Raw genomic sequence first — 11,959 nt, forward strand, 5'->3', positions numbered from 1 at the left:
ATGCTTCACGGTAGGTATGGTGCCAGGTTTCCCTCAGACATGGCGCTTGGCATTCAGGCCAAAGAGTTCAATCCTGGTTAGAATAAGGCTGTAACGTAACAAAATGTGACCAACCGGCTCAAATGAAATTGTGTTTTTTACATTGGATAAAAGTAGACTCAGAGCAACAAAGTGGTATATCATACCCTACAGTTGAGGAACAATGGGAAAGTAATTCTGCTTTGAAAGTTGATAAACTTGCAAACTCACTTTTGAGAAAATGGCCGTTGCATGTTTTGGTGCCTACTGAAGAGCTTCCTTTTGACTACCATTCAGCATCGTTCACACCCTCTTAAGGTTTAGCCCCACCCATCTCTTTAAGGGTTGATCTGAGCAGTCTGTACTAAAAACAGCAGTTAAGCACCCAAGCGAACTTCCAGACACAAATGAGACAACAGCTCAATGAACATTACTCGCCCAAGCAGAGCTGGTTAAGCGGTTATGTTATCCAGAGCGTTGGTGACTGCAAATGCGCTGTCAGATTATCCGTTGGTAAATTCAGAGAGTTTAGCTCTCTGAGAGGTTCAGAGCTCCAGCCGATGAGTAGGGTTGATCCAAACGTTCTGACCTCATAACGGCACTCAAGCACACAAGCTAGCTGGTTAACATTGGCTAGCTTGCTAGCTACTTCCAGACACAAATGAGAGAACACCCCACTCTAAACATTACACGCCCAAGCAGAGCTGGTTAGGCTGTTTTCATGTTTTCCAGAGCATTGGTGCCTGTAACTGTGCTGCTGGAAACAATTTAATTACACTTTTTGCCGACGTTTACTCATATTGAACGTGTGTTGAGTGTTCGTAAATTCATCAGTTACTCTGTGCTCTGGCACACAGACGAGAGTGCTCTGAAAGATGGCCAGACTGAATTTACAAACGCAACAGAAATGGTTACTTGCATAGTGGAGTCTTTTGTTAAGACATGTAGCTAGCTAGCTAGGTAAACAATGAACCATAATCCCAACTCATGATGTTACTACCCTGCATGAATCTGCAGGTAGCTAACCAATCAGGTTCAATGTTAATTAACTAGCTAATATTAGGCTATAGCTAGCCAAGCAAATGGCTCTGAGATACAAATAATTAGATCATACATGTAACATTAGATAGCGAGACAGCCAGCTAACATTAGCTAGCTAACAGTACACTTTAACTTGAAATTAAACCACTTTCTGTCAAAATTAGAAACGTGTAATATTTGAAAATGTAGCTAGCTAGAGTATCTTACCAGTGCACATCATTCATGGATGGACACATCTCCTGTCGGATGCCATGGTTGCCCTTAGTTTGAAGATGTAATCTGGAGACAGGTGTTTTCTCCATCTCCTTAGCTATCATGCTCGATTTATCACTAATTTCAAAACTTGGTCCTCCAGAAAGTGGTGAGCAACATTTTAAGCAGTTTTACTACATAATAGATACATAAATAAATAAATACATCTGAGTAAGACAGGATTACCTAGACATACTGACCAGCTCAAATAGACAGAAGTGTGCTATTTGGCAGACAAATCCAAACTCATCTCTCGGCATGTCCAGCCCACTCATTATCTCAGCCTATCATGGCTTGCGGGAAGGTTGTCAACTTTTTCTGTGGCTAAACAAACTAGGCTCGTAATTTAACAATTTGATTCATATTTACAGATGGCATACAAGTTTTGTTATTATGTTCAAGAAGGCATTTCTGCCCAAAAACACATTTTGATTAGAATAATATGTTTACTTTCAAACGGCTCTCCTGTTAAGTAGTGACCTGCGACATATGCCTAGTTTCCTGAAACGGTTCACAAATGTGGAAAAAGGGAGGGGGTCTGAATACTTTCCCGAATGAACTGTATTTAAAAGATCTATAACCGAGTGAAGGGAGTTGTAAAGTAAGAATTGAACGTGTTAATGTTCATTCATAGTCGGAACATAGGATTTGTACTTTTACAGATCTATTTTAACGTTTACATTTCATGTTTCACGCATGGCTTTTCTTACAATCCTAACAATTTACATATGGATTTTCTTACATTCTTAACGATATGTATATTCAACCTTTTGGCAGCTATCTTGCTCCACACAAGTGTGGTTCCAGAAAATGCAGAACCGCAGCCAAAAATAATTAATAATTAACGATCTGCTTAACGTGGACATATTTTATGCAGAGTAAACCCTCTCGCTTCACATATCTCTCTACTACTAGTACTACGGGTGACCAAATTCCGTCCAAAAAGAAACGACAACACATAACTGGTTTGCAGGCTCACCGCGAGCTACCGAGTCTTCGGAAATATGGCCCTTTTCTCTTTCTTTGCAGGTTGGATCGGTTATTTGTTTATTTGCCTGCTTGGATTGATTTTCATCGCATTTCTCTGTTTTTGTCTTTACATAAAATATATTCATCTGAAATATGATCACATACCGGGACCACCAAGGGATAGGTGAGTCAGTATGATGTAACTTGAATATTTATTTTAAAATGCTTTAGCTAAATGTTAGTTTCAACTATACTGAGCGGCGACATAACGCATCGGATTTGTTGATAAGGAACTACAGTAGGTGAAAGTTGACCTCAACAGCAGTCAGGGTCGCTGTTTCACCTGTCTTTTTCATTTTCACTAGGTGAAGGTATCACTCATGTCATAACGTTCTTATTTTTCAGTTATTAACCCGTCTCTTGTTCTCCCCCAGTTTTATATTTGGTCATTCCCCAACCATGCTGAGGGAGATGAGCAGTGGTCGAGTTGTCCACGACAAATTTCTGGAATGGTTTGTTGAATGCTATGAATCAGGTGTTGTTTATTCTGGGACAGAATATTCTGGGACAATAAATAAAGATATATTTTATCTTTGACAGGGCTGAGACATATGGACCGGTGTACCGTATCAACGGTTTGCATTTTGTGGTGCTGTGTGTGACCTGTCCTGATACCACCAAGGTAAACCTGTGAAATTACTGCAATAATAATTTCTGATGGACTGACTACGTAAACACCTGACCAAATTAAGCAAGATTTTAGTTCTGGGTTAACCAAGATTAGTGTAATCATACATTTTACCATGTTAATTTCTGAAATGAAAGTGCTGTAAAATAACCAATTCCCCCTTCAAACTGACACTTTTCTTTGTCTCCACAGGAAGTCCTGATGTCACCGAAGTACCCCAAAGACTCACAGGTCTATAAGCGTCTCTTCAACCTGTTTGGACAGAGGTGAGTCCTCTAAATATACTTCCTACTACTATTTATTGTGTCAATGTTTTGGTTGGTACAAACTCTTTCAACACAATCCCTCCTAATGCTGGTTATTGCATGCGTAGCCTACAGAGAATATAGACATTCAAACGGGACAACTTGGTCACTGGTCAGTTTATTCAGTCTTAGGGTAAATACTCTGTTGTCCTTCTTCTTCATAGGTTTTTTGGAAATGGCCTGATCACAGCACAGAATCATGATGAGTGGTACAAACAGCGAAGAATAATGGACCCTGCCTTCAGCAGTCTGTAAGTCACTATAATTGATCAATCGACTCATTGATCACTCCATTGATCAATCCATCCAGCCATCCATCTGTTCATCCATCCATCATTGCTGTGTATTGTTAGGTACCTGCGGGGTCAGATGGGTGCGTTCAACGAGAGGGCAGAGAAGCTGATGGATAAACTGGCGGACATGGCTGACAACAACACAGCTGCCAACATGCAACACATGTTCAACTGTGTGACACTGGATGTCATCACTAAGGTAACGGTCACTTCCTGTTACCCTCAGATCCCCACACTGCCCTTACACTTTATTATTTCTGAAAGCTACATTTGTTTGTATATCTGACAGTAAAATTGTCATAACAGGCAGTTATAACACACTCATTACCTAAGCTATATACAATTTAGTCTCACCATGCCAATGTGCTAGCTATAATTAGCATAACTAGAACCAGGAGTTTTACCTTATCATGTTGTCAATCCTCTGTTTTTATCTCATCTGTAGGTGGCGTTTGGAGTGGAGCTGGATCTGCTGAAGGAGAGTGACTCTCCGTTCCCCAACGCTATAGAGATGTGTCTGAAGGGAATGGTCCTCTATGTCAGAGACCTTACCTTCCAGGTAAATAATGGCATCAAAGATGTTGGTGATGCTTCTCGAGAACGATGGCTTATTGAATTGATCTATTTGAAATCCTACAGTTTCATCAGATAAAATCCTGTGTTAAAGAGTAATCAAATTAAGATCCTACATATGTAGCTCTACCCAAAGAACAAGAAGTTCATCAACGAGGTGAAGAAGTCTTGTCAGCTGCTGCGTTCGACAGGCAGACAGTGGATCAACGAGAGGAAAATGGCCGTCCAAAACGGAGAGGACGTTCCAAAAGACATCCTCACACAGATCCTCAAGACGGCTGGCAAAGGCATGTTGTAGTAGCCTGATCCTAGATCTGTTCGTGCCGTCTTGCCAACTCCTGCCACTGTTCAAGTCGGCACAAACAGATCTGGGACCAGGCTAACATTGGAAACCTTTTACCTGTGGCTCTGCATGTGACATTGTGGGACAAGTGTTTGCTAAAACAGTCATGTAATTGATGAGGTTCAGTAGCACTATTGTCTCAATGCTGTAAACTGATATATATCCATAATTTCAGAGGAAAACATAGCAAACGATGATGAGGAGATTATGCTGGACAACTTTGTGACGTTCTTCATTGCGGGTACGTCTCCCTGAAACAAGTGCTATACTTTATTTATATATATATATATATATATACAGTTGACGTCGGATGTTTACATACACCACATTCCGTTTTTACAATTCCTGACATTTAATCCTAGTAAAAATTCCCTGGTTTAGGTCAGTTAGGATCACCACTTTATTTTAAGAATGTGAAATGTCAGAATGATAGTAGAGAATTATTTATTTCAGCTTTCATTTCTTTCATCACATTCCCAGTGGGTCAGAAGTTTACATACACTCAATTAGTATTTGGTAGCATTGCCTTTAATTTTTTTTAAACTTGGGTCAAACATTTCGTGTAGCCTTCCACAAGCTTCCCACAATAAGTTGGGTGAATTTTAGCCCATTCCTCCTGACAAAGCTGGTGTAACTGAGTCAGGTTTGTAGGCCTCCTTGCTCGCACACACTTTTTCAGTTCTGCCCACAAAGTCTATATAGGATTGAGATCAGGGCTTTGTGATGGCCACTCCAATACCTTGACTTTGTTGTCCTTAAGCTATTTTGCCACAACTTTGAAATGATGCTTGGGATCATTGTCCATTTGGAAGACCCATTTGCGACCAAGCTTTAACTTCCTGACTGATGTCTTGAGATGTCGCTTCAATATATTCACATAATTTTCCTACCTCACGAAGCCATCTTTTTTTTGAAGTTCACCAGTCCCTTCTTGCAAAGCACCCCCACAACATGATGCTGCAACCCCCGTGCTTCACGGTTGGGATGGTGTTCTTCGCCTTGCAAGCATCCCTTTTTTCTTCCAAACAAAACGATGGTCGTTATGACCAAACAGTTGTATTTTTGTTTCATCAGACCAGAGGACATTTCTACAAAAAGTATGATCTTTGTCCCCATGTGCAGTTGCAAACTGTAGTCTGGCTTTTTTAATGTCGGTTTTGGAGCAGTGGCTTCTGCCTTGCTGAGCGGCCATTCAGGTTATGTCGCTATAGGACTCCTTTTACTGTGGATATAGATACTTTTGTACATGTTTCCTCCAATACCTTCACAAGTTTCTTTGCTGTTGTTCTGGGATTGATTTGCTCTTTTCGCACCAAAGTACATTCATCTTTGAACGGCTGATTTCTTTTGATTTTCCCATGATGTCAAACAAAGAGGCACTGAGTTTGAAGGTAGGCCTTGAAATTCATCCACAGGTTCACCTTCAATTGACTCAAATTATGTCAATTAGCCTATCAGAAGCTTCCAAAGCCATGACATCATTTTCTGGAATTTCCCAAGCTGTTTAAAGGCACAGTCAACATAGTGTATGTAAACTTCTGACCCACTGGAATTGTGATACAGTGAATTATAAGTGAACTAATCTGTCTGTAAACAATTGTTGGAAAACTTACTCTTGTCATGCACAAAGTAGATGTCCTAACCGACTTGCCCAAACTATAGTTTTTTAACAAGAAATTTGTGGAGTTTTTGAAAAACAAATTTTAATGACTCCAACCTAAGTGTTTGTAAACTTCCGACTTAAACTGTGTGTATATATATATATATATATATTAAATCAATCTCCATAGTATAGTTTTTTGAGCTCATTTGAAATTTGAAGAAACAACAGTCACAGTAATTTTGATGTTTTAATCATGACAGGGCAAGAGACAACAGCCAATCAACTAGCTTTTGTTGTTTTAATCATGACAGGGCAAGAGACAACAGCCAATCAACTAGCTTTTGCCGTCATGGAACTGGGAAGGCTGCCAGAGATACTGACAAAGTAGGACTTGTTTTCATCATTTCTATTTTCGCTATTGATCATTTCTGTAATAAAAACAGGTTGGTTGAGTTTGTGAGTGTCTGCCATTTCCAGGGTGAAGCAGGAAGTGGATGATGTCATCGGGATGAAACAGGAAATCAGCTTTGACGACCTGGGGAAAATGACCTACCTGTCTCAGGTAAATGATCTACCTGTCCCAGGTTTGTGTGTGCTGTCTTGTCATTGACCTGACAGTGACAGCAATGGAGCTACAAACCAGATCAAGGACTCAGAATTGGAACTGGCATCTGTACACAGAAACCATATTGTACGTTATACAATGTTGTACGATGGCTGATAGAATGGCGCTGGAGGAGATGGCTGCCCAGCGAAATGTGTTATTTTGTGTGTGTGCTTAGTCCCCTCCTGTACTCCCTGTTCACCCACCACTCCAACACCATTATTACGTTTGCTGATGACACAACAGTGGTAGGCCTGATCACTGACAACGATGAGACAGACTATAGAGACGAGGGCAGAGACCTGGCAGTGTGGTGCCAGGACAACAACCTCTCTCTCAATGTGAGCAAGACAAAGGAGCTGATCGTGGACTATAGGAAAAGGAGGGCCTTACAGGCCACATAAACATTGACTGGACTGAATTGGAGCGGGTCGAGAGTTTCAAATACCTTGGTGTCCACATCACCAAATTACCAACAAACTATCATGGTCCAAACACACCAAGACAGTTGTGAAGAGGGCACGACAACACCTTTTCCCCATCAAGAGACTGAAAATATTTGGCATGGGTCCCCAGATCCTCAAAAAGTTCTACAGCTGCACCATCAAGAACATCCTGAACGGTTGCATTACCACTTCGTACGGCAATTACTCGGCATCTGACCGGAAGGCGCTACAGAGGGTAGTGTGTACGGCCCAGGACATCACTGGGACCAAGCTTCCTGACATCCAGGACCTATATACTAGGCGGTGTCAGGAAGGCCCAAAAAATTGTCAAAACTCCCAGTCACCCAAGTCAGAGACTGTTCTCTCTGCTACCGCATGGCAAACGGTACCGGAGCACCAAGTTTAGGACGAAAAGAAAAGGTAACTCTTCACATTGTCAATTAATCAGCATGTTGTGTTTGATTCATATCACCCCCCCGTCAGGTTTTGAAGGAGACTCTAAGGTTGTACCCTACAGCACCAGGCACTTCTCGTTTCATCCCCAACGACATTGTCATCAACGGCATCCCCATCCCAGCAGGAGTCTCATGCTTGGTGAGTAGTCACCTCAAAAACAATGTGGAGGAGTGATGACTGTTGTATGATAATATCTCTAAGTTTAGTTGTGGTGTTAACATGTGATACGCTGTGGTACCTCAATGTGGTAAAGGAATCAAGTATCCTTGTCTAAGCCAGTGTGGCTCATACATCAATGTAGCATCATTGTATCATTGACTTTTCTTATGTTAACATAGAATGTAAACAGAATTTCTCAAAACACCATGATTGTGTAATGAAACCATGACAGGTAGTGCACCTAAGCTGAGATCTGGGTGTTTGAATGTAAAATGTTAATACACAGAATGTGTTTTAAAACAGAAGTGTAGGAACTCTGAAACACCCAAAGTGGTTCTTCAACCTGAATATGGGTGTTTTTAAGAGAGCGTTGTGAAAACCCATTTTGGGGGTTCAGTGAATGTAAAAGCATCAACACTCAAAAATGGTGTTTCTCATACAATCAATGATTTACAAATGCAAGTCATTTCAATGATTTGTTAATTAAATTTGACCAAAGTAATGTAAATCCAACTGCATATGTTACTCAAAATGTAATTATATTTTATGAGGATAACCAAAGTGAGAGACAATAGATTGAATGATAGAATGATTGAACTCATTGGAAGTCTTTGGTTTTAATCACGTTGCATTTCTTATCTTGACGCATGACTCTGTTTTTAGAGGATTGTGGGTAGCGTTTTTAGACTATGATTCTTTCACACAATGTTGTGTACATGTTTGAAGAAAGAAGACTGTATTTCTGTATTGGTATTAAGCAGTTTGTTGTGTAATGGATCATGATGAACGGATATCAAAACTGTCAGGCATTTTGACGTTCAATGAGGACAGCACCCATTCCCACATAGACAAAGGAAATGACAACAAAAGAGAAGGGATCTAATTCTGCTCTAAACAGAACTCGAAACACCAAAGTAGTGTGTTCAACCTGTTCTGTTAGTGCTCCCAGTCCCTGGCAAGGTGTTGCACAATATTTGATTTAGTGGTGTTACAACACACCGTGTCATGTGTTTCAATACTCCAGCAAAGATATGGTTTCGTCTCCTTCAAGTTGGTGGCAGCTCAGTTGTCACTAGTTAATGTAGCAATATTGATGTTCCTCATATTGATGTTACACAGGAAACGGAAACCAGTTTTTACTTACTTTATTCATGTGCTGGTTGACAACATGCCTAGTAAAGTTTTCTTAATTATATATCTTTGTCTGTCGTGGCTACAACACAAAGCACATTGAAACAGTTTTGGTGTTACAATGAATTTCATCTTAACAGTGTAGTCAACACCTCATTAACTATTTTGGGTGTGGGTGTACTTATTTTATTTCCTAAAGTGTCTTAAATCTTTTGTTTTCCTCTATCTTGTCTGTTTACAGTTCAATTCGTATGTCTGTGGAAGGTTGGATAAGTTCTTTGAGGACCCGCTGAAGTTTGACCCTGAGAGGTTCCATCCAGACGCTGCCAAGTAAGTCACACGATACGTTTTCATTGTTTTATTGTTTCTTTACAACATTTGAATTGATTAAAGCAGAACTGAACTCGTTGAAACTGGCATACATTACATCCAGAAAATATTCAGACCACTTCACTTTTTCCACATTTTGTTACGTTACAGACTTATTCTAAAATGTATTTAAAAAACTATTTCCCTCATCAATCTCCACACAATACCCCATAATGACGAAGGAAAAAAAGGTTTTTAGACATTTTTGCAAAATTGAGCTCAGGTGCATCCTGTTTCCGTTGATCATCCTTCAGGTGTTTCTACAACTTGATTGGAGTCCACCTGTGGTAAATTCAATTGAATGGACATGATTTAGGAAGACGCACACCTGTATATATAAGGTCCCACTGTTGACAGTGCATGTCAGAGCAAAAACCAAGCCATGTGGTTGACGCAATTGTCCATAGAGCTCCGAGACAGGATTGTGTCGATGCACAGATCTAGGGTAGGGTACCAAAGAAATGTCTGCAGCATTGAAGGCCCCCAAGAAGACAGTGGCCTCCATCATTCTTAAATGGAAGAAGTTTTGAACCACCAAGACTCTCCCTAGAGCTGACCACCCGGCCAAACTGAGCAATCGGGGGAGAAGGGGCTTGGTCAGCGAGGTGACCAAGAACTCAATGGTCACTCTGACAAAGCTCCAGCCACTATATTCCACGCATGAGGCCAAAGACGGCACTTTTGATCAGTGATTGCAGGAAAGGGCTACTTTTGGTCATGAAGTCAAAGTTCGTCATGACTTACATGGTGGTTGGGTTATGATTTCGCCCACTAACACGGGATAAACAGCTGTGGTGATTACGCTCTATCCGATGGCAGAACAGTGGATCAGACTTTGTTTACGAAAGACAACATGTAGCGCATTTTTTACTTGAGAAATACTGCACTAAACACCTTAACTAGATGTAAAATTGCGTGACTAAAACCTTGTCGACAAAAAACACAATTAATTACAGATTTCTTGAGTTAACTTGGACTATTTTGAGGAAGTGATACGGGCTTTGTTCTTATGGTGTCTCATGCAGTGGTGGGAAAAGTACCCAATTTTCAAACTGTAGTAAAAGTAAAGATACCCTAAAAGAAAATGACTCAAGTACAAGTAAAAGTCACCCAGTAAAATACTACTTGAGTAAAAGTCTAAAAGTATTTGGTTTTAAGTGTCCTTAAGTATCAAAAGTAAAACCAGACGGCACGATATTCTTGTTTTCTTAATCTACGGATAGCCAGGGTCACAGTTCAACACTCCGACATAATTTACAATCGAAGCATTTGTGTTTAGTGAGTCTACCCAATCAGAGGGAGAAGGGATGAACTTCGTACTTTACACCACCTGGTCTCATGGGGGACAAACATCAGCAACTGTTATATCGAACCACACCCCCAAAACTGAAATCTAGTTTATCTTAATGAGCAACAGAAAAACACATTTGGACTCTGTGCGTTCAGTCACTTTTTAAGAGCTAACAGACATATTGTGTTTGTTTCTGTCCTGAAGACCCTATTACTGCTACTACCCCTTCGCCCTGGGACCACGCTCATGTCTGGGACAGAGCTTCGCACAGGTGAGCACACTGTCCGTATGAAATACATTGAAACAACTTTATTTGGGATTGTTCTCTGCTGATCCTATTATCCATCCTAGTTAGATTACTCCTGGACTTCTGCCTCCATTATATACTTTGTTTTATAGTTGAGCACACCAGATTTGTCATCCTGTAAAGAGATCTGTTGTTCACAGATGGAGGCCAAGGTAGTGATGGCCAAGCTGCTCCAGAGGTTTGACTTCAACCTGCTCCCTGGCCAGTCCTTTGACATCCTGGACACTGGGACTTTGAGACCAAAGAGTGGAGTGGTGTGTAACATCAGACACAGAGGACAGACACCCGCAGCCTGACCTGACTGGGACCTGAACATGACTAGCACTTCTCTATAACATACTTGTCTTATTTTTTATACTTCCTAGTGGAGCAAATTATCTCTTTTTCAATGAAGCACCTTATTCAAATATCTAGCTATTTTTTATGAAAATGGATTTTGAACAATTGTTTATTCTTTTTATCAATGATGAAATAATATCTTAAATATGATGGTTCTATGTGATGAAGAGTTACTAGGACAGACTTGACATAGGAGTGTTTGTATTTGTGCCGATTCCATGTTGTTAATTTACCCTTATCATGTAGTTACTATGCAGTATACCATTTATCACATAATATAAAGAGATTTATAAAGTATATATTAACTTCTTTGATGAACTTCCTAACCAACATTACCACAGTGCCTCTGTTGGAGTGAATTTACTATATTTTAATAAAATAATTGACCAAACATCACTGAGCTCCAGAAGATTAGAATACTTTAATCCACAAGGTGTCGCTGTGAACCTGCAGACAAACCAAGAACATTCATTCTCATGTTTTGTATCTTTCTTGTTTACACCCATAAGACCTTGCTTTTTTCAATTTCGACTGAAATGACTGCAACACTCAACAAAGAGCTGAAGTTTGTTTCAGAGTGGGTGGCAAGGAATAAGTTAGCCCTAAATATTTCTAAAACGAAAAGCATTATATTTGGAACAAAACACTCACTAAACCTGAACTAAATCTGGTACTAAATTATGTGGAAATTGAGCACGTTGAGATGACTAAACTGCTTGGAGTAACACTAGATTGTAAACTGTCATGGTCAAAAGTCCCTAAGATGGGGAGA

The 11,959-nt window shown here is 40.2% G+C and overlaps 1 protein-coding gene across 2 annotated transcripts; it reads left to right on the forward strand.

Moving 5' to 3' along the window:
• Positions 1 to 2,147: 2,147 nt before the first annotated feature.
• LOC149981383 (cholesterol 24-hydroxylase-like) lies at positions 2,148 to 11,578 on the forward strand. Of its 2 annotated transcripts, none has more exons than XM_090242509.1 (15): positions 2,148 to 2,464; positions 2,715 to 2,792; positions 2,881 to 2,962; positions 3,161 to 3,234; positions 3,438 to 3,524; positions 3,627 to 3,765; positions 4,012 to 4,125; positions 4,264 to 4,426; positions 4,658 to 4,723; positions 6,397 to 6,469; positions 6,563 to 6,647; positions 7,619 to 7,729; positions 9,123 to 9,211; positions 10,746 to 10,812; positions 10,989 to 11,578. In XM_090242509.1, exons 1-15 carry the CDS (start codon positions 2,316 to 2,318, stop codon positions 11,142 to 11,144), a joined length of 1,533 nt encoding a protein of 510 aa, XP_090098635.1. In that variant the 5' UTR covers positions 2,148 to 2,315; the 3' UTR covers positions 11,145 to 11,578. The 2 variants fall into 2 exon arrangements, with proteins under 2 accessions (XP_090098635.1, XP_090098634.1); XM_090242508.1 differs by having other exon boundaries at positions 2,167 to 2,464; positions 6,346 to 6,469.
• Positions 11,579 to 11,959: the final 381 nt, after the last annotated feature.

Source organism: Oncorhynchus mykiss, chromosome 8, assembly GCF_057628025.1.
Source record: "Oncorhynchus mykiss isolate SJ-2025 chromosome 8, ASM5762802v1, whole genome shotgun sequence".
NCBI classification, from domain to species: Eukaryota; Metazoa; Chordata; class Actinopteri; order Salmoniformes; family Salmonidae; genus Oncorhynchus; species Oncorhynchus mykiss.